The sequence below is a fragment of the Pygocentrus nattereri genome, chromosome 13, assembly GCF_015220715.1.
Source record: "Pygocentrus nattereri isolate fPygNat1 chromosome 13, fPygNat1.pri, whole genome shotgun sequence".
NCBI lineage: Eukaryota > Metazoa > Chordata > Actinopteri > Characiformes > Serrasalmidae > Pygocentrus > Pygocentrus nattereri.
Window position 1 is genome coordinate 16,301,624 of NC_051223.1, and position 24,008 is coordinate 16,325,631.

The following is a 24,008-nucleotide window of genomic DNA, read 5'->3' on the forward strand; positions in this document are numbered from 1 at the left end:
GTAATGGTAATTTATATAAATTCATATAAATAACTACTGTAATATTGAAATGAACTCAAATAAACAACACAAAGAGAATGAACACATTGTTCCTACCACATACAACTAAAAAGTGTTAAGTGGCACATCTGTAGGGAAATGATCTTTGATATTAAAACACATGGAAGTTTTACAGGCAGGATTTATTTCAGACAGGCTGCAGGACAGATTTCCTTAGGTCATGTAACGTGCTGTTATTAAAAGCAGTCTGACAGTTATATACATAACAAACATCATCAACTGACTTATAACAGTGCAAATAAGTAATTGTTTCCATTTTTCACCAAGGCTTTGTTATTTAAAATATCCAGAAAGAAAGTGCTTCTCAAGACAAACGCATGACTTATTTAAACAAGGCATGGCAACTTGATACACAACACACAGTTTCATTTTTTTGTCTCAAAGTGCCAAAGTGAACTTTTTGGTACTTTTCAAAGTATATCTGAGAAGTATGACACTATAGACTGTATACGTTATAAATATAAACATCATAAGGACATCATAAGAAGAATAGCCTGTATAACCTGCATTAAAATCTAAACTTGGAAAAAAAACACATAATAAAAATAACAGTACAACCATCTGCCACACTGACTTGTGACTTCACCCTGGTAATAACTATATGCTTATATGCAGCAGTTGCATAGTGATGGTAAAAGTGAGTTTATTTCTATGTAAACAGGACCTGAGCTACAAAATTTCTATAGTTCTGTAGTTACCAAACCATAATTACTACCATTACTACTTAATTGCCTTTCTAGATTCATAACAGAACATGTCTGTATGGAATGTGTGAATGTTGGCAACTATTTGTTAAATTTTCATAACAATGCCTTCCTATGATAGTCTGGTTATTTACTGTAGATTGAAAATACATGTTACATACAGTCATGAATGCAAAATTGAGGCACTTCAGTCCTGTTACACTGACAATGTTTTGGAGGTATTTAACAAAATGGAATTTCCCAGTTGGTTATATAAACCAAAAGATGTAATCGTTCAATAAGATGTGTTTAAATCTTCCTTCAATGGACAGCCTTCTGTCTAAGTGCAAGTTACCATGCTAATACAGTGATTATGTTGATTAATAAGAGCTTCATTTCAGCCAAACATTTTAACAGGTATTTGATAATATATGTCGACCTTTTTGTCTTTATCCAACACACGTCTTGGTCTTTTAATTCTGGTCTTCATTGCAGGTGAATTTCAGTCAGTTTCCCTTCCTTAACTTAAGTAGTAAATATGTCACTGCAGCTGTATTAGGAGGTAATTGTTCCTACAGAGCTACAGTTAAATTCTGAAGTACTTTGTTAAGCTGTGTAACATTTGGACCCATCTATTTATGAGAGTCCCCAAATTTGTGCTTCAAAATGTAACCATTTATTAAGAAATGCAGGAAATCACCAGATTCATTTTCTTACAGTTCTAAGGTTGCATTTTGGACAGGGAGAAATGACTGAAACCTACATTTTGACGCTGACCAAAAATCAGTATATCAGAAAAACAGACACAAACTTAAAAAGGAATAAGGAGCTCATATTCCTCTTTTCCACGAAGCCATTTGCTTCCCTCCTCTCATTTGGTAGGTTATTTGTTATTAGAGGAGGCATTAGGCCAGCAGTTACCCTGCAGGCTCTCTCTCTATCACATGCACTCATGAACTACTCAGTTTCTTTTAGCCTGCACCACCTACCCATCCAACACAATTGAAAAGAATAATGGTGTGTTAGGGAAGGTTGTACATACTAGATGGTGAACTAGTAAAAACAAAGAAACACTGCTTGAGTGTTTATTTACAGCTGCACCCACCATATGGAAAAAAGAAAGTATGGAGGTCCAGAGAAAACATACCTTGCCTTTTCTGTGCTGTATTAAAAAACATACGGATAGAAAATGCATCAGGTAAATTTTTTCACTATCATATGACTTTGTCGGCCATTCAAATGCAATTCAAATGCAATTTAGTGTATATAAAAATTGCTTTCGTTTATAATAACCATCGACCACATATTACAGTTCATACTTTTGAAAGCCAAACTGCAACCAAGGAGTGCAAGCATGTTCGCTAAAAGTGAACTGGACTGTGTGATCCCTGCTTTTTCTAACACAGTTAAAGCACAGTATCAAGTGACAGACAGTCCAAATAAAAAATCTAATGTACACAATTTTCCACCCAAAATTTACAGTTTTACGTTGCATAGCTAAAAAGTAGTAGCAGCCTTTTTGAAGCCTGCATGTTGTCTGTACTTTTTTCAATTTTCATAGATAAAAGCAAGTTTACAGAGTCAGAACTCACATAAGCAAGTCTGTTTGAGTCTGACTGCTTAACAACTTAAAATGGTTTCAGACGAGTGTGTGATTATTTAGGCATGTAGATTGTACTATGTTAACTATGACCATAAGCTTCCATTTCTTGTTTGCTACTAGGTAACACCAGTGCAAAACTAAAGAAGCAAACTTTGGACATCAAACATGTTTTGGCTAATGAGCTACATTTGGACACGAGAGGAAAACTGTAAATTTGATTTTGGCAGAACAAATCACTTTAACAACGGAATTCTTCAGCTGCATAGGAAAAGAAGTCTAACAGAGTAATACGATGATTGTTAGTATAAGCTACATTTGAAAGATGCTACATTATAAGTAAAAACCTAAAATCTAAAAGCCAGTCTACTGTATTGCTTTGTCATTTTAAAGACACATTACATGATTATATTATAAATACTTTGACCTGTTTTAAGTTCCTTCATACAGGCATGCAAAACCTCTGATGCATGCTAGAACCTGAAAAAGCCTTTGCTAAGCTTTACTAAGACAAAACTGATATTCTCTGAAGTTTGTCATATTTGCTTTCTCACTGAGTGATCATTAAAGTCTGAACAAAGATCTACATGTTACACATTATAAGGAAATAGTTACAGTAAATCAGCGAAAACCACTGTAACCTGTTCAGACATCAAGGAGCATCACAGCTGTACTTCTCGTGTTCTGCTAGGCTTTGGGTGATGCGGCATGCTTGGGGCTGCCGTAATTAGGTGTGACTTTCACATGAATGAAGAGGCTGGCAGGAGAGAGGCTGGAACCGTCAGCCTTCAGTAGCCGCACATGTCTGTAACCTGCAGGACAGAAATACAATCAGCAGCAGAACTTTAAGGAAGCTGGTACATACTTGTAGACCTCCACCATTGGTGTGGGCAGAAAGCCAAAATTTGCTTCTCGCACTCTCAAGTGAACCTGGAGGATAAATTTAAATCTGCCACTAATCTCCTCCAGAGCTTTACCTGTAGCACGACTAAACTGAAACTTTACCCATGTTGTTGCTGCATCACAGAAACAAGGACACACAGTATCACTGATGTGCAGAGCCATTCTTAATACTTTAAGGCCGGCACAAATATTTAGAGAAAATATATTTGCTGTTTGATTTCTGCTCCTCATTAATAATACAATTCTGGTACATATATATTGTTGTCATGTTTACTTGATATGTAAAGAATGTGATGTAAAGCCACCATTTTGAACAAGAAAACACATGAATAGGAATATGAGTCACATTCTGTATCAGTCACGCTTCATTGTTATTCCAAATTCTGTTCTGAATGAGCTCATTGGCTTACTCTAAAAAACACGATGCACCAATAAAAAAGGAAGCCTCATGCATATTCTATTTAGTGACAGAAAACACAGTTGAACAAAAAAAGCTCTGATTCTTTTCATAGTAACATTTGATAATGTGAGTTTCCTGTTCCAAACCAGAACATGCACATGGCATAGCTCTTCTGGCGGCAGATTTAAATGAGCAGCCTTATTGGGTTCATGTGCTTTGTAAGCCCCAAAATGTACTTAAGTGCTAATCGCTCCCTCTAGTAAAGAATCCTCAGCTGGGACGGAGGGAGGCAGGGACTGAGTGAGAAGAACAAATCAGTTTGACAGGAAATATTTAACTCTTCATAAGCTTTCATAACATCCAAATTTGTTTATATAAATGAAACTAGCTGACTAGTTAGATGGCTTGGTATGTGCATGGCACACTATATGGCCAAAGGTTCATGGACACCCTCCTAATTGTTGAATTCAGATGTCTCGGTCACTCCAATTGCTAACATTGCTGGACTGTAGATGATGAAATTCCTAAATTCCTTGCAATTGCACAATGAGAAATGTTGTTCTTAAACTGTTGGACTATTTGCTCACGCAGTTGTTCACAAAGTGGTGAACCTTGCTCCCCAGCCTTGCTTGTGAACGACTGAGCCTTTCAGGGATGCTCCCTTTATACCCAATCATGACACTCACCTGTTTCCAATTAACCTGTTCACCTGTGGAATGTTCCAAACAGGTGTTTTTTAAGCATTCCTCAACTTTCCCAGCCTTTTGTTGCCCCTGTCCCAACTTCTTTGGAACGTGTTGTATGCATCAAATTCAAAATGAGTGAATATTTGCAAAAAAAATATCCGTTTATCCGTTTGAACATTAAATATCTTGTCTTTGTAGTGTATTCAATTGAATATAGGTTGAAAAGGATTTGCAAATCATCATATTCTGTTTTTATTTATGTTTTACACAACGTCCCAACTTAATTGGAATTGGGGTTGTACTTAATAATTTAATTATTTTCCCTTACAAAAAGATATTATTTTTGTGGACAAATATTTAAAAAAAACATTTCTTGTTTTAATGTTTTCAGGAAGATATTATCTCTATTAGTAAATATACAGCAAAGTCTTTCCATATGCAGCACATTGCCCAGATCCCTAAGCCACTGCTGGAATAGAAGCCTTTTGGCCAGTAGTGTACAGAGGGAAATGGCTTGGCATTCATACTTGATTAATTAATTTACTACTACAACGCAAGTAATGGACTGGTGCAGTAGTTTTATTAAAGACCTTTAATATGTAGTTGAATATAAGCATCTAAAAGGAACTTTTGGACTAGAACTCATATCCAGATCTCTGATATCTGATACTTGAACCTTTTAGCTGAATACCCCTGGTATAGGGTTACTTGTGGTTTAGCCTGCATTACAAAGAAGTGGAGGTGCACACCTGTGCGAATGCTGGTGAAAGGCAGTGTAAACTGGCCCAGGAATTCGTTCCTGGCAGTGTAGTCATGGTCCTCCACCACAAAGCGAATCAGGACCAGCTCAGGCACATGCAGCAGAAACTTAAAGGTGCAGTCCCACCTGGGGTTAAAGCCTGGGTGAAAATGCAAAGAACAAAATAAGTCACATACACCCAATAGAATAACAAACAGAACACAGGAGAGAGAGAAACCTGAAACCACATAATATATTCTGTACTTAAGTATCCAGATACCCCTTCTAATTAGTGAATTCAGGTACTTTAAGGTAAACTTACTGTTTACATGGCATTCTATTGCACATTGTTGTATAATCTTATAGAATTAGAATAGAATTCAGAACCATTTATCACTGTGTTTGCACACTGTGAAATTAGACCTCTGCATTTAACCCATCCATGCAGTGAAACACCCACATACATGCACACTAGTGAACACACACTAGGGGGCAGTGAGCACTCTTGCCCGGAGCATCGGGCAGCCCTATCCACGGTGCCCAGGGAGCATTTGGGGGTTAGGAAAAGGGCACTTCAGTCATGGACTGTCAGCCAAGGGTATTGAACCGGCAACCTTCTGGTCACAGGGCTGGTTCCCTAACCTCCAGTCCATGACTGCCCCCACAGATTGCTAACAGAATGGGATGTTCTGGATAAGCTGCACGTGCCTAAGGCTACCACGCCCAATGTCAAGAGTCAGCTAGAGGGGAATACATTACCAAAACTGAGCTGTGGAGCAGTGGAACTGTGTCCTCTGGAGGGATGGAGCTCCACCTAATACCCTTGGCATGAGTTGGATTGGCATTTCTGATCCAAAGCTAGTCATCCAACATCAGTACCTGACCTCACTAATGTTCTATGGCCTTTTAGAAGGGTAAAGGGAGAGCAAACTCCCTGTTAACATCCTTGATTTTATAAGAAACACTGAATGAGCAGGTATCTACAACTCCAATTCCAATGAAGTTGGGAAAACATACGTTGTGAAAACATAAATAAAAACAGAACACAATGATTTGCAAATCCTTTTCAACCTATATTCAATTGAATACACTACAAAGACAAGATTTTTAATGTTCAAATGGATAAACTTTATTGTTTTTTGCAAATATTCACTCATTTTGAACTTGATGCCTGCAACATGTTCCAAAGAAGTTGGGACAAGGGTAACAAAAGACTGGGAAAGTTGAGGAATTCTCAAAAAACACCTGTTTGGAACATTCCACAGGTGAACAGGTTAATTGGAAACAGGTGAGTGCCATGATTTGGTATAAAGGGAGCATCCCTGAAAGGCTCAGTCGTTCACAAGCAAGGATGGGGCGAGGTTCACCACTTTGTGAACAACTGCGTGAGCAAATAGTCCAACAGTCCAACAACGTTTCCTAACGTGCAGTTGCAAGGTATTTAGGGATTTCATCATCTACAGTCCATAATATCATCAAAAGATTCAGAGAATCTGGAGAAATCTCTGCAAGTAAGCGGCAAGGCAGAAAACCAACATTAAATGCCCGTGACCTTCAATCCCTCAGGTGGCCCTGCATTAAAAATTGACATCGTTCTGTAACAGAGATTACCACATGGGCTCAGGAACACTTCATAAAACCATTGTCAGTGAACACAGTTCGTCGCTCCATCTAAAAGTGCAAGTTAAAACTCTGCCATGCAAAGCGAAAGCCATATATCAACAACACCCAGAAACATCGCCGGCTTTTCTGGGCCCGAGCTCATCTGAGATGGACTGACGCAAAGTGGAAAAGTGTCCTGTGGTCTGACGAGTCCACATTTCAAATTGTTTTTGGAAATCATGGATGTCGTGTCCTCCGGGCCAAAGAGGAAAAGGACTGTTATTAGCGCAAAGTTCAAAAGCCAGCATCTCTGATGGTATGCGGGTGTGTTAGTGCCCATGGCATGGGTAACTTGCACATGTGTGAAGGCACCATTAATGCTGAAAGGTACATACAGGTTTTGGAGCAACATATGCTGCCATCCAAGCAGCGTCTTTTTCAGGGACGTCCCTGCTTATTTCAGCAAGACAATTCCAAGCCACATTCTGCACGTTTTACAACAGCGTGGCTTCGTAGTAAAAGAGTGCGGGTACTAGACTGGCCTGCCTGCAGTCCAGACCTGTCTCCCATTAAAAATGTGTGGATTATTATTATGAAGCGGAAAATACGACAACGGAGACCCTGGACTGTTGAGCAACTGAAGTTGCACATCAAGGAAGAATGGGAAAGAATTCCACCTACAAAGCTTCAACAATTAGTGTCCTCAGTTCCCAAATGCTTATTGAGTGTTGTTAAAAGGAAGGGTGATGTAACACAGTGGTAAACATGCCCCTGTCCCAACTTCTTTGGAACATGTTGCAGGCATCAAATTCAAAATGAGTGAATATTTGCAATAAAACAATAAAGTTTATCCATTTGAACATTAAATATCTTGTCTTTGTAGTGTGTTCAATTGAATATAGGTTGAAAAGGATTTGCAAATCATTCTGTTTTTATTTATGTTTTACACAACGTTCTAACTTCATTGGAATTAGGGTTGTACATATATATACACTTTGGACATATAGTGCAGATATTGTTTGAGGCTTGTAAAGGTCTGCTGACATACCATTATTGTCGATTCGGTGTGTCTTTTTCTTGTTGTTGTCTATGGGAGCCCCATGGGTCTCCACCCACACCATAGGATCTACAATGGAGTTCAGCTTCTCTGTGTCTGGCTTAGGCAGCTGCTGGGCTGAGATGACCTGGAACACAACAAACAGTATTATAGTCTTTACAAACATACTGGTCTTTGAGATGTTTGGTGGAAAAGACAATTCTTTCAATATATTGTTTATATTCTAGCTTGTAGGCTGTTCTGTTGTTTGCCTTTAGCCTTGAACTGTCCTTCCTCTTGTTACTGAACACAGATTGAGTTATTGGAGCCAACCAGGCTTGAGCTGCCTCAGATATCACTTCAGTGACAAGACATAATTCTGTCATCCAATTCTGGGTGGGTCACAACATCTTCGTTGGTGTAACATTCCTAAGGGCATGATTCACATCTGCTAGAGTAAATGTTTATTCAGAGATAAGAGAGGAGAGTAAATCTGCAGGCTAGCATATCTCAGCTGAAGTGATATTTTGGCAAAAATCTAATTTACACAATTTTCCTTTTACTGAAAATGTAGTCAATTTTGTCACCTTGCAGCTACAAGGCTAATCTAGCTATCTAGTAGCCTCTGTAATCTGGCAACAAAAACATCTAGGGACAACCATATGATATTTTGGGGAGAGAACATAACATTTATTTGGATGTGCTTGTGTTATCAGCTGTACTCTTGATAAACATGGACTAGAGGATTTCGGGGGTGGGTTTTAGAGTAGACATTACCCTTATTAGCTGCAGATTTTGCTGCAGTCTTGCATCAAATGTTTACTGATTTGTTTCTGGATGTGCAAACACGTAATGCAAGCCTATAACACTTCAATTAGCACTGGTCAACATGCACACTCAAATCATCACATACTTGTCTCAAACCACATTGAGCTGTTAAGTAATCTCAAGTACACTTGCATATGTTCTTTCTGACACTGTTTGTGCAGGGGCATAGCCAAGCCTGACAGACAGACAGCCTTCAGGCCACTCCAGTTATGCAAAGTGAGACAGCTATCACCAATAGGCAGCTGTCCTGCCTATTTTGTTTTAAATGTTCACAGTTTACTGTGAAAATCTGCCATCAAGGTAGTTACAGATAAGTTATCTGTCAGGTGATAGAATCTGAAGCATTCAAAAATCAGCTACTTTGCTGAGAAAAATATGTTACTGTACATAGGTCAAAACCTTCACATTAGCCCTGGTTATTTTGTTTAATAGAAGTAACAATGCACTTCTAAATTAGGGAAATACAGTTAGAGACACCTAAATAAATTTCTACATCAATATAGTACAGTATTTTTGTTTTGTTATACGTTATGGTGTGGATCGCATGACTTTAACCAATGACAGTATTCAGCAGTAGAAATAATATAAAGAACAACAACAATTTTTTCATGGAACCTTATCATTAACAGGAACAAAATCAGCTTCAGCATCATGCTAATTGGTTGAATAGGCTTTCTTGTTAGCTAAATTAGTCTTGTAGCTCCAGTGCAAATGTAAAGAAACAAACTCTGGACACTACACATGTCTTGGCTGTTTGACTACATTAGGGAAAAGGGAATAATGTAAATTTGATTTGTTGTTAGACTATCACTTTAATCACTCTAAGAGTTGAGATGGTGCACTAACCTTAATGGTGAGGAGAGTGGGGTTGTGTCCTGGTCCTCCACCTGTGTTCTCAGGGTTGAACTCGGAGTCTGGCTGGCACAGGAAGCTGGGCTTTAACACATAACCACAGTGACCATTGGGTAAGAAACGTCCCCGATTTAGATCCATCTGTTCCCCGTCAGTCTGGAAGTTCAGAGCCACTGCAGGAGACAATAAGTCACATGGATGGATTTGGTATGCTAATGCAATGCCGTTTCTACACTTCGCTAAATCTGTTTGGTTCTTTTAGATTCACAAACTGAGGTTTACCAATCTGGCAACCGGCATTCCACATGTCCTGAGGGTTGTAGTTGGACGACTGCAAGCGTTGACCAGATGGGTAGATCCTACTCAGCTGCCGACTGTTATGCCGTACAAAGAACTTTCCTGTAAACAGAAGGGCATCCAATGAAGGGCATCCATGCAGAGCTCAGTAATCACATGCTGAGAAATGTACTACAGGACTTTTCATCTCTCAATGATGAGAAGATTTAAAAAGTTTCAGCAAGTTTTAGTTTTCCTCTTATCTCTAATGCTTGGTGTCCGCAGTCTGCTACTTCAGTTTTAAACTGGAGGCTAATGTAGTATACAAATAATGGCTTACACCCCACCAATTAGCAACATGCAAACGTCATGCATAAGTCATCATACACTTCATCCAAATCATGTTGAGTTGTTGAATAATCTCACATAGACGTTTTGCCACTGTATGACATTCTATAACATATAAAAATGGACAAAATCAGGCTTCGAAGTGACAGCTGTCCCTGTTTTTAGCTATCCACCTACACATGTTCGTTTTTATATATAATAATGTGTCATACAGTGGCAGAAACTATGTAAGCAAGTCTATTTGAGAATACATAACTCAACACAGTTTGAAGCAAGTGATGATGACTTACATATGCAATTTGCACAATGCTAATCAGTGGGGTATAATCATCCATTACTTGTTAGCCACATTAGCCTTATAGCTAATATATAGCAAAACTACGGCGGGCTTTGCATTGTACACAATCTTTAAGGACACTATTGTTTTCAAATCTAAAAGACCTGCTTTTCTCATTGTTTTTGTGGTCTACTTGATCGCTTCAAGAACTTCTTTTCACAAAAACATCAAAGCTGGGTGCCAAATGCGAGCACTTCAGATGCCCCAGTTAAAAAAAAAAAAACTTGAAGTAGTCAAATAACCTACATCTTAAGCATTTTTTCTGTGCTGCTTAATCTGACCAAAAGGAAGGCAGGCTTTCAGTGATATTTGCATTTTCTGAGTCCAGTTTCACAAATCAAATATCACAACATAAACAAATTGTTCCAAGTTTAACTTTTTACAATCAACACCATACTTGCTAATCAATAGTAGATTACTTCCTAAAAGAAGCAACAACTTTCTGAGCACCCTATCAAAACAATAGGTAGCTAATACAGCTAACTGACAGTAATGATGTTATTTCTTATTAACAGTGAGATGAACAACCAGAAGCAGAACACAGTGTGAAAAAAACAGTGCAGTGCACCTCACAATTTTTCAATATAAAATCACTATAAAATTTTTCACTATAAAAAAATAAGCTCCAAACACCAAACTTGGCTTGGCTGATGCTAAACTAGCACATGCAGGACATAGCATGCAGGACATAGTCCAAAGCTATTGTTTTTGTGACTTAAACATTTCCATTGTGTCTCATGGACAGAAATATAAATCATTTATAGAAACACATTCCACACACACAGGGTACCTGAGTTTTTGATGTGTTTGAGGGCCTCACTCTCAGAGAAGGAGGACATCTCATTGGGGAGTTTTTTGGCTGCCTGATCGAAGCCCTTGAACGGGACACTGCGTGTGTACACCACCAGATCAGAAAGCTCTGGACTCAGCTTAGACACCTTCAGAGTAGAAGCACACGTACACTGGAGAGCAGTAGACAGTCACAGACATGCAGCAACACACGCAGACAGACAGCACAACACAACACAAAAAACATCAGAAGGGTGGACAAACTCTGAAACACAGGCACAAAAAGAAAACACACAAACGAGCCAAACGGTACACTGAGCATGACCACACACAAACATATTTGCATGCACACACAAGCAAACAAATCAACGGAAACATTAAGGTTCTGATTAGCCACCAAAAGGAGCAGACTTGTTGCTTATTGACACTCTGAACTTGTCAGGTTATAATTGAAACCTAGAATCCTGGTGAGCTTACATTGAAAATATGTATGTGTAGATATGGCACCACTCAAACAAATCTCTGGATGCATTGATCATTTTTTGTTACTTAAAATGCATTTTAAATAATAAAAACCTAAATTTTATTTAGCTTTTTTTTTTTTTAGGTTTTTTTTGCATGTTATTTCATGATGACATTGCTTTTTTACATTTTCTTCAGGTTTTTAGCTCAAACTATAGTACCACTTAAAAAAAAGGATTAAAAAACAATTAGGCGTTCAGACCTTAGATATTTACAAAGATTGTGTTATGATCTATTTAAACCCAAGGCATTATTTGAAATATTAATAGGCTAAATATGCAAACTCATTTCCAAAAAAGTTGGGAAAGTAAATAAAATTCAAATAAAAACAGAAAGCAGTAATTTATAAATCTACTTTGACTTGTATTTGAATAAAAACAGTACGAAGACAAAATATGTAATGTTTTACCCTATCAACTTTATTATTTTTTGTACATATACAGTCATTCTGAAACTGATTCCTGCAATGTGTTCCAAAAAAGTTGGGATGGGAATAATTTAAGACTAGGAACATTGTAAAATTTTCTATGGTGGATATTCTGCTAATGTAGACATCTCACAATTGATCAATATCGTCCTTTGCTCAAGTGAGTTTTATTAATGCATGTTCTTCTTGAAAACAAGCCTGCAAGGGATTTTGGCTTCTGCCTTTCTCTCAAAATAGATTAGATGGTGTGGGGTTTTATACATCATAACTCCGCAATATAAGTGTCTGTGTCATGATTGGTCCCTCCCAGTCATCCATGTGCTTTTGTTTACTTGTCCATGTGCTTTCTTTGTTTTGATTCTTCCCTGTCCTGCCCCCTTGTTTCTTGACTCCACCCCTGATTGTACCACCTGTTTTCCACCTGTGTCATGTTAACCATTGTTATCCCTGTTGTATTTGAGCCCTGTGTTTTCCCTAGTCCCTGGCTGGTCTTTGTTTGAAGTGTTTGGTGTTTGTTTATTCCGACCTCCGTTGTTTGTTCACCCTGTACTTATTTTGTCATGTCTGTTCCCCATTCCATCCGTGTTGGCTCTATGACCCTGGACTGTTTTGACCCTGACTATGGATTTGCCCTTAATAAATCTTGCTTATCTCAGTGTATGCGTCCACCTCATCATCACTCCCCATCACTCCCCAAGTCTGAAGTAGCATTTAGAGAAAAATTTTTGACAGTTAGAATTACTTACACAAGTAAAAACTTTCACTTAAAGGTTAAGACCTTTCCTGTTATCTTCAAAAAGCGCAAGTGATATAACCCATGACTGCAAGCTGTTTGAGACATTAGCTCATATAGGTTTTTAACCTTTTCTGACCTAATATACCAGAGAATTGTGTTCTGGCTCTGGATTAAGGCCTTAATTGTTGATCTCAAAAAGTCAGGACAGAGTCCACAGAAAGGAATTGCAAGGTGTTCATGTATTTCACACTCTACACTGCTTAATATCAGAGAAGATTCAGGGAGTCCAGAGAAAACTCTATGTGCATGTAAGAAAAAGCTGAAAACCACAAATTAATACCCACAACCCCTCAAACAGAACTGCAACGTGAACAAGCATGCTTTGGTAACGACCATGACTGCATGGGCTCACAAGCCTGACAAACCTTTGTCAGTAAACATTGTCTATCGCAATGTCCACAAATGCAAGTTAGGGCCATATTACGCATAGTGGAAGTCATATGTCAACAGAGATGCTGCCAATTTCTCTTAGTTGAGCTTATCTGAAATGTACTGATACACATCATGAAAATGGGGGGGTTACTAGTGGGTATATCTTGTATATCTGTGAAGACACCATGAATGCTGAACACATTTTGGAGCAACAGGCTGCCTTTTACATGCCGTCTTATTTAGGGACACCTTGGCTTACTTCAACATGACAACATCAAGCCACATTCTGCATGTGTTACAATCACTGCCTAATCAGAGAGTGCAGGTGCTAGACTGGGCTGCTTGCAGTCCAGAACAGTTTCCCATTGACAACGTGTGTCTTATTAAGCTCAAAATACAAATATAACTTGCATAACAGAAGAACAGCAAAAATTCCACTATCAAAATTTAATTATTTGGTGTCTTCAGTTGCAAAATGACAATTACATGTTGTAAAAGGAAACGTGAGGTAACACCATGGTAAACATGCTTCTGTCCAAACTTTGGAAGGCATTGTTGGCATCAAATTTAAAAAGCATACATTTACAAAAACTATCATAAAGTAAAACACAGTCTGTCAAAATAGGTCAAATAGAATTTACTAATCACAGCTTTCTGATTTTATTAGCATTTCCAATTCTGTGCCAACTTTTTTGGAATTGGGTTTGTATACAAAATCATCATTTATAGGGTACTTTCTACTGGGAGGTATCTGTCCCAAACCCTGACCCCTAAATTTCAACTTTTCAAATTAACACAACATTTTTTAAAGATCCATTTGATGTCTTTTATAATGAAGTTTAAAGATTAAGATTTATCATGAGTTTAATTCTTAAATACTGAACATATGTTTTCACGTCACTACGACACACAAAGAGCTTTAGTTCATAGACTGAGACTTATTTTGGTCACACCCCTGCAAGTTAGAGCAAGAAGTGAGACTGCATCCCTGTCCCTCATGACCACATGGTGAGATCACATTGTTTTAAAGTAAATGTGTCCGCAAGTCTGAAATTCAGTGTGTAACATTAATAACAGTAACTAATAAAATACATATCATCTGCAGTTAAGTACTTTTCTGTGTTTTACTGAAAAATATTACGATTTTATGTTTGGACAACTGTTGAAAGCTGTGTTTACTTGTCAAGTCCTGGCTAGCGTTTTTGAATTATGTTTAAAATTAGCCAAAATTGTCACTACAAAACCACCAATGAAATATCTGGTAAAGTTTCTGTAGTGTTATTACTTAGCATTGTATTTTTGTTCCAATAAAATGATTTATTAAAACAATATTTTGTTTAAAATAAACAAAATTAAGGTATACAGTCATTTAAAGCAAAATGATTTTAGTCTAAAGTCCAAGTCAGTTAAAAGTCTGAAATGTGTTTTGGCAGAATGGTCCACATACATTTGCAACAACACTGGTTTGGTTTTAAATTAGTAACAAAACAAAACACTGATTCTTAATGGTTGAGCAAGTAGCGTATATAGTGGCCTATGGACTCACCTTCTTGCCTTCTTTCTTTCCCTTGGCTTTACCCTCAGCTTTAGATTCATCCTCAGAGCAGCTGGACTCAGATGAGCTGGAGCTTTCCTGCTCCACTCGCTCCTTTTTTCCCTTCACCAGAATCTTCCCTTTCAGCTCCTAATGCAACATAAGCACACATATCAGAGCAAAATACAACAATTACATTTCTGAATCTGTTGGACAAAAAAAATGATGAAGAAATAAAGATTTGGATTTGGGAGTTGCCAGTACTACCAGGTGTGTTGAGCAGTGGCCAAAGGCATTTTTTTATGTTTACTTAGACGTGTAAACCATTTGCTACATTGTAAATTCCAGTATTTCACGAAGCACTTTTGCAAAAGCTATATTTATATATTTACTCAAAAAGATTATAATTCAGTACTTCATGCCAATATTTGGGTTGAGAATTGCGTACTTCACAATTTCCTAAACAAAAAGCAGAGCAGATGAGATGAGGACATAACATTTCAACCTCATTTCTGATGTGTACACCTGCTAGTTCAGAAACAGCGATAATTTCTGGTGGCTAGTCTGTAGAATGTTGTGGCTGATAACATTCAGTACTGTGTTTGCATTATATATAGGGAAACACCTATCTTACACAAAGAGGACCTCTTAAACACTCATTGCTACCAGTTTATCCAGCTTAGAGGCATACAAAAAAGTGTAGAAGTTTATATATATATATACACATACACACACAAAGTTTTAGTTATTGTAATCAAAATAATGCCAGAGAGTTATTTTGCATTATTGGTTGACCAATGCATTTAGCATAGTATTAGACTTTAGTCCATATTGTGTGGCCTTAGTAGAAACACAGTACACATTCGCAAACAAACACAAACACACACACACACACACATGTCCACAAACAGAATAATCCACAAGACTCCATTTGGCTCTGTCCTGATTTGAAGAATTTTTTTTTTTCTGGACAGGATTAGTACAACCCCAATTCCAATGAAGTTGGAACATTGTGTAAAACATAAATAAAAACAGAACACAATGATTTGCAAATCCTTTTCAACCTATATTCAACTGAGTACACTACAAAGACAAGATATTTAATGTTCAAACAGATAGGAAACTTTATTGTTCTTTGCAAATATTCACTCATTTTGAATTTGATGCCTGCAACACATTCCAAAGAAGTTGGGACAGAGGCAACAAAAGACTGGGAAAGTTGAGGAATGCTCAAAAAACACCTGTTTGGAACAATCCACAGGGGAACAGGTTAATTGGAAACAGGTGAGTGTCATGATTGGGTATAAAGGGAGCATCCCTGAAAGGCTCAGTCATTCACAAGAAAGGATGGGGCGAGGTTCACCACTTTGTGAACAACTGCATGAGCAAATAGTCCAACAGTTTAAGAGCAACGTTTCTCAACATGCAGTTGCAAGGAATTTAGGGATTTCATCATCTACAGTCCATAATATCATCTAAAGATTCAGAGAATCTGGAGAAATCTCTCCAAGTAAGCGGCAAGGCAGAAAACCAACATTGAATGCCCGTGACTTTCGATCCCTCAGGCGGCACTGCATTAAAAACCAACATCATTCTGTAATGGATATTATCACATGGGCTCAGGAACACTTCAGAAAACCATTGTCAGGAAACACAGTTCGTCGCTCCATCTACAAGTGCAAGTTAAAACTCTGCCATACAAAGTGAAAGCCATATTTCAACAACACCCAGAAACGCCGCCAGCTTCTCTCAGCTTATCTGAGATGGCCTGATACAAAGTGGAAAAGTGTCCTGTGGTCTGAAGATTTGTGGTCACATTTCAAATTGTTTTTGGAAATCATGGACGTCGTGTCCTCTGGGCCAAAGAGGAAAAGGACTGTCCGGATTGTTATCAGCGCAAAGTTCAAAAGCCAGCATCTCTGATGGTATGGGGGTGTGTTAGTGCCCATGGCATGGGTAACTTGCACATCTGTGAAGGCACCATTAATGCTGAAAGGTACATACAGGTTTTGGAGCAACATATGCTGCCATCCAAGCAGCGTCTTTTTCAGGGACGTCCCTGCTTATTTCAGCAAGACAATGCCAAGCCACATTCTGCACGTGTTACAACACTGGCTTCGTAGTAAAAGAGTGCAGGTACTAGACTGGCCTGCCTGCAGTCCAGACCTGTCTCCCATTGAAAATGTGTGGTGCATTATGAAGCGCAAAATACAACGGAGATCCCGGACTGTTGAGCAACTGAAGTTGTACATCAAGTAAGAATGGGAAAGAATTCCACCTACAAAGCTTCAGCAAAAAACAAAGTTTATCTGTTTGAACATTAAATATCTTGTCTTTGTAGTGTATTCAATTGAATATAGGTTGAAAAGGATTTGCAAATCATCATATTCTGTTTTTATTTGTTTTACACAATGTCCAGAGATTTAAACAACTCACCAGTTCAAATGTCTTTATGTGATGATAGGAACCAGGAGCCATAATGACTATAACCCAAATACAGCCATTTTATTTACTATTCAAAATCACCATACACGTGTGTTCTGAGTTTTTGTGTTTTTCTGATATTGGTAAAATTGTGGTAAAACTGAAAGAATAGCTTTCTTTCCAAATGAATTTTCCTTACAATAACCTAAATGTACTTCTCCGGCATGAATGTATTTGAAATAAATAAATAAATCCACACTACTGTAAAACATTATCTCAGGCATCAGACTGCATATTCATAACCCATTTATGTAACAGCTTTCTGTAAGGGAGTTTTTAGAGGCATTAAAGGCTTCAGACATCTGGTTCCTATCATCACCACTGTGAACAATTCTTCTGTAAGTTTCCCCTGGAACTCATATCAATCCACTTGTTTACATCTTAATGATTTAAATATTAATGATTTAAAATCAGTGCAAGTCTGATTCACAGAGCACAGCAGCAGAACACACATCAAGGCTCATCATTTCATAATTATAAAGATGGAGAAAAGAAAAACAGACATGGCTCCTGGGGCATTTTGAGCATATGGCAATGTGATGCCAAGCGGAAAGTCAAAGAATAGAATGAACCTGGAAAGTCAAACAAGGGAAAAAAACAGCATATATAACTACAAAAGGCTGAAAATGAAAAAAGCAGACAGACAAACAGGATCATGAATATGAAAATTGCAGTATGCATTTACTTGTGCAGTACCTCGGGTGAGGGCAGGCTCTCAGAGAGCTGGTCATTGAGGGGCTTTGTGAGCAGTTTGTCTCCCAGGATGGAGCGCAGCTGCCTGGCCATGATGGTCTGCTGCTCCACTGAACAGTGGTTCTCCAGAGAGAGAATCAGAGGATATGGAGAGGCCTGGAGAACAAACACAGGAGCAGGATAGTGCAAAACTAATCACACATACTCATGACGACGGCGAACAAATCACACACATGATTATATAAGTTCAACACACAAATAACATAGCAATACAAAATAAGCAAAACATAAATTCTACAGATTATATATATATATATATATATATATATATATATATATATATGTGTGTGTGTGTGTGTGTGTGTGTGTGTGTGTGTGTGTATATATATATATATATATATGTATGTATGTATGTATATAAAGGATGAGCCTACATCATTTTTATACATAATTTATTTCCTTTCTTGAGGTCTACTTATGCAGTTTGTGTGGATTTACTTATTGAAAAACAGTTATAATTACTGTGTAATGACGATTTTCCATCCTCTCTTTATGCCTTAGAATTAACAGGCTGTTTTTTGTTATTGTGCCTTTAAGACTGATATATCTTAATGACCTCTTTTCTGACTGGCTGCCCTGAATTATGTAATTCAAAAAAGTAGTCTGGGCTGAAACTCTACTTTCAGTGTGAATGTGTGCAAAATCACTGTTGGCTAAATAGGTGGATATACGTCAATGATATTTTTCATGACATCACAAAAACAGTGACCTCTAAACAGGCTGTTTTTGTTATTAGTTAGTTATTAGTAAGTGTTGTATGGACTGAACGGTGCAATCTATTGCTAAATTAAGAAATGCGTTATCTCTACAGGATACAGAAAAACTAGTTCATGCTTTTATTACTTCATGGCTAGATTACTGTAATGCTCTGCTGTATGGATGTCCCAGCAAAAGCCTCAACAAGCTTCGGCTAGTTCAGAACGCTGCAGATAGAGTCCTCACAAGAACCAGAATATTTGACCATATTAGTCCAGTTTTATCAACCCTGCACTGGTTACCAGTTAAATTGTCGCACTGACTATAAAATTCTATTACTCACCTATACAACTCTAAACAGACTTGCCCCTCAGTACCTGAGTGAACTTTTCTCCTACTATGAACCATCACGCCTACTCAGATGACAAGGTGCTAGCTTACTACTGGTACCTAGAATTATTAAAGTTACATCGGGGGGAGAGCTTTCACATACAAAGACCCCCAGCTCTGGAATAATCTTCCTGTTAATGTTCGGGACTCAGACACAGCCTTAGTCTTTAAGTCTAGGCTAAAAACTTACTTGTATAGTCAAGCCTTTGGTAATTAGACTTCCCTGTCAGATCTAGACCTGCTGGAGTCTCTGCTGCTCTGTTATACTGTAATCTGTGGTCAGTCACTCTTTACAGAACTGACTCTGTGTTTTCTTCCTGTCTTTGCAGAGTTGAACAGCTGCCCACCCTGTGCGTCTGATGCTGTTGGCCCTTCTGCCCTGATCGGGTGCCACTGCTCACCGGCCATTGGCTTGACCACTGCTATTGCTGCTGCTGTATAATCATAAACTAATCAAATTAGCCACTGCTTTCTTTTTTCCCCTACTTTGTTCTATAATACTTCATAGTAATGTGAAGTATTATGTTTGCTATCCGGTGTCGACCAGAGGAGGAAGAGTTCCCCTTCTGAGTCTTGGTTCCTCTCAAGGTTTCTTCCTCTTCTAGGGAGTTTTTCCTTGCCACTGTTGCCACTGGCTTGCTCATGAGGGCTTGGACCCGGATTTTTCTTTTTTTTTTCTCTCTGTAATACTGATTGTTCTGTAAAGCTGATTTGTGACAACGCCTGTTGTAAAAAGCGCTATATAAATAAACTTTGCTTGCTTGCTTGCATTCTGAAACTGTTTTCTAAAAAAAGAGATAAAAAGCAGGTGTTAATGTAATTCAAGTTTACAGAAATTGAAACCAAATGTAGTAAAATAGGTTTACATTAACATTTGTACATTTTGCAGACGCTCTTATCCAGAGCAACTTATAACAAACTATAACATCCAGAGCAACCTATGTTAATCCTGTTACAGAGATTGTAGTGATATGTAGTGTTAGGAGTCATGCCCAAGGACTCTTATTAGTATAGCATGGTGTGCTTGCCTTTGCACCATGCAGAGTGCACGCCTAAATCATTTCACACTTGCCTCCAACTGCACCGATGTCATGGTTGGCTCCTCCCACTCCATGTGCTTTTTGTTTACTTTTTGATTTTCTACGTGTGTTTGATGTGATTTGAGTTCGGCCCCCTTATTTCACTACTCCTCAGTATGAAACCATACTGGGATGTAAGAGTATACAAGTATTCTAAATACATATTCAGAATACAGAAATTAAGTATCTGTGTTCAGTCGAAGTTATATTTTCTAAAGACAAAAGACAGAATACTTTTTTTACTGCATTCAGAATAGTTCCTTTTTAGATTTTTAGCAGGAAACCTTTTTACTTATACTAACATACTAAATTTAAAAATACAATCTGTAAAGAAACACCATTAGTACTTGGTTATTTTAAAACCAGTGGTATTCTAAAAAAGAACTCAAAAAACAGCTTGAAGCTTGGAAGATTGAATTTCCTGCTAAAGTAGACTAATAAATCATTCTGATAAGTCAATTAATAATCTCAGTGTTACTGAGCTCTGCCAAAGCCTGAGTAGACTGATAAATCATTGTGATGAGTCAGTTATTAATCTCAGTGTTACTGAGCTCTCCTAAAGCCTGAGTAGATTGATAAATCAATTTGACAAGTGAGTTATTAATCTCAACATTACTGAGGTTTGCTAAAGCAACAGTGGGATTGTGGGAACAGCAGCGGATGGAAGCGGGTGATGAAAAAGTAATGTTGAGAATTTTGTAATTTAATGTAAATGTTTTGTTAAATATATTAGCTAAAGAATTACATGAGGGAAACTGAAACCAATAACAGCAAGGATTTACTATAAAGGTTTTATAAATGTATTCTCAATACAATATTTTTATGTATTGTAATGGATTACTGCCTTTTTTCCGAGTATACAACCCCCCACATGTCCGGCCGGACACTGATGGAAGACTGACTGTCGAGCCCTCCTGCTACCCTCTTCTGACCAGCTGCCCACGCCCCAGCTACCACCACCTACCTTGGACCAACTGCCCACCCTACACTGATGTTTTCATAGACTCCTAGCTGTCACTACTACTAATACTACTGCTATTAATATTAGTAATATAATCACTTGTAGGTAGTTTGACCAGAGGAGGATGGGTCCCCCCCTGGTGAGCCTGATTCCTCCTAAGGTCTCTTCCTCAGTTGTGAGGGAGTTTTTCCTTGCCACTGTCGCCCCTGGCTTGCTCACCTGGGGTTTTTTTTACTCTTCTTGTTAAAACTCTGTCTTTTCTGGAATTCTGTGAAGCTGCTTTGCGACAACATCCATTGTAAAAAGCGCTATACAAATAAATTTGATTTGATTTTGATTGTTACAGAATGTATTTAGCACCGTGTGTTTAGTATTCAGCCAACACATCCAAGTATTCTGTCTAACATTGTGCATGACAGACTGTTATCTATAGAAATAGACAAACATACACACATTTAAATGTTAAGATGGCTGCTACTACTGTTTAGTTATGCAGCACACTTTTTTGGAATTTGTTACAAAGTGTTATTCTCCATGCAATTATGCCACTGCAAAACATATTAAAATATGTATTCATCCCAGTGCAGTGGCCAACAAATGGCTCTGGGAACAAGAATAATACAGCAATTTATGGCAACAAATTTCTATTTCACCTTAAAGGCATATTCAGCAATGGTCTCAACCACCTCTCTGAAAGGCACTTTGGAGGTGAGGGTGTGTCCATGGTAAATCAATGGCTCCTTATCTCCGTCCCAACAATCCAGCTCAACACAGCGGCAGCCGTGGCTAAGAGCCCTGCACAACACACACACACAAACACACACAAATTAAAAAGGTGTGATTGAATTTACAGGCAAAGGTGTTACATTTGTGTGTCTGTGAAAGTAAATGTGGTTGTTTTACCGGATGTATGGATCCGTGCTGCTCTCACCCACAAGCTGGTCTTTAGTAAGGTAGGTGTTGTGTGAAGAGGAGATGAAATAGTTACTGAGCGGTCGGCTCATGTCCTGATAGACTCGGCCGTGCTCTGGATCAAACACGTCATTCTCCTTTGACAGCATGTACATGGTGAAGCCGTTGGCTGTCATCAGCTGGTTCTTCTTAGCTGTGTTGACCAAAACACATGTTTGTTAGATAATAGTGGTAAGCCAACAAATGGTAAGTTAGCTCACTTACTGGGCCTACATTCCTTAGCCAGCACTTTGCCACAAATCACAAATCTTTTACCTGACACTGAAAAATGACTTTAAATTTAGTGATTAATTAAGACAATCAATAACGAGCTCACCCAAAAGAAATTCATAATAGACATTAGCCTGTCTTCCATGGTCTGTAAGAGGAGCCTTTCAGCAAAGCTTGCACGCTCTCATCAAAATCAAAATTCTCTGTGTTTGATGAGATATGCCTCTAGCAGCACCTCACTTGTGACTCTCAGGTTAAGAACCGCTGTATTGAAACATGTCTTTGGTTCAATACTCCACGCTAAAAAGTTACATTACAAAAATACATGATACTGCACAACTAATAACAGTGTTTGAAAGCTGTTCACTGCCCTTTTTATGGTTTTACAGCATAATATGATGCAAAAGAAGATTCCATTTCAAGTATAGTACCAATCTCAAAGCATTCTTAAGCAAGTCTTCTTCCTCTTTGTGTCCAGGGAAAAATCCTGACAGAGTGGTTGAGCTGTTTTTATTTATTTATTTATTTATTTTGCCGAGATGGTTTTGTGTTATGAAGGAATGAAGGAAATGAAGGAAAAGTACTGCAACACCTCACAATGCGTAAGCAGTAAAACACACCAGTAATTCTCATTTATGAATGAGCAAAGATGTTACTGCCGTGCTATATGCTCTTAACATCAGTGTAAATCTGACTGTATTATGAATTTGGCTCAGAAGCTCGCTGAGGATGAAACAGAGGCTGCTTTGAGAGCATATAATAAAGCAGGTTGCTGATCGTACCCCAATCGTTGAGCTCATATGTTAGGATGAGGCTCTGTGCGTGTACAAGTGTGTTGTCCTCTCCCTGGTCATTCAGGAAGTCCCGCAGGTCCACAGTGGACAGCACACGGCTGTTAGAGGAGTACTGACGGAAAACCGCATCCAGCTCAGGACGACGCAACAGCTCACGACAAAACAGCTCGATCTCTCCGTATTCCAGGCGGCCGTTCGCTGACTGGTCACACTTCTGTTGCATACACATGAACACAGCTGGTCTAAGACTATATAAAATCTGAAAAGTGGTATAAGGTCAGGAATAAATACGCACTGCTCAATTTTTAGTCAGAATAACTAGTCTTCTATAACTGACTTACTGATATATGCACTATTACACTCTACCAAATTTGGAACCATCATATTAATTTTTATTTTACATACAATACAATACCTACTAAATGTTACAATTTTAATTAATCACAAGAGAAAACGTTTATAAAATGATGAATATTATACAGTATTTTCATTTACATTCATTTTGTCAAATATGTTGACGTTTTGGATATAAATTTTATTATAGCTTAATTTTTGTTGTTATACAGGTTTCTCAATTATTTCAGAATCTTGTACAGCTCTGACACATCTAACATTTCTTCATCTAGTGTCCTAATTGTTTGAAACCTATGACATTGCACCAAATTAGCATATTTGAATGATTGTATACATATGTATTAACTACAAAAAATATTATTGAAAACACTGACCAAACTTTTGAACGGTAGTGTAGTACATCAACAGATCTTTTTTTGGTTTACCAACATTTGCCATTGATTGTGTTGAAGTAGTATATGTTATTCATGTAGAAATGATGTCCATATGTCAATTAGGTAAACTCACCTCAACCCTTGTGCATGT

General features: G+C 38.0%; 1 protein-coding gene across 2 annotated transcripts in view; it reads right to left on the reverse strand.

Annotated features, from left to right (window-relative positions):
* Positions 1-163: 163 nt before the first annotated feature.
* Positions 164-24,008, reverse strand: part of plcd3b (phospholipase C, delta 3b) — a 34,436-nt gene continuing 10,591 nt past the window's right edge. Inside the window, exons 5-15 of one of the 2 annotated variants that reach the window (XM_017693180.2) lie at positions 23,118-23,343; positions 22,057-22,258; positions 21,807-21,948; positions 17,971-18,123; positions 14,803-14,940; positions 11,141-11,288; positions 9,672-9,788; positions 9,384-9,562; positions 7,722-7,857; positions 5,082-5,231; positions 164-3,155 (exon numbers count right to left, since the gene is read on the reverse strand). In XM_017693180.2, coding sequence (XP_017548669.1) covers positions 3,031-3,155; positions 5,082-5,231; positions 7,722-7,857; positions 9,384-9,562; positions 9,672-9,788; positions 11,141-11,288; positions 14,803-14,940; positions 17,971-18,123; positions 21,807-21,948; positions 22,057-22,258; positions 23,118-23,343 — 1,716 coding nt within the window. In that variant the 3' untranslated portion in view covers positions 164-3,030. Of the gene's footprint in view, positions 3,156-5,081; positions 5,232-7,721; positions 7,858-9,383; positions 9,563-9,671; positions 9,789-11,140; positions 11,313-14,802; positions 14,941-17,970; positions 18,124-21,806; positions 21,949-22,056; positions 22,259-23,117; positions 23,344-24,008 lie in introns of both variants that reach the window. The other variant, XM_017693179.2, reaches the window with a different exon arrangement.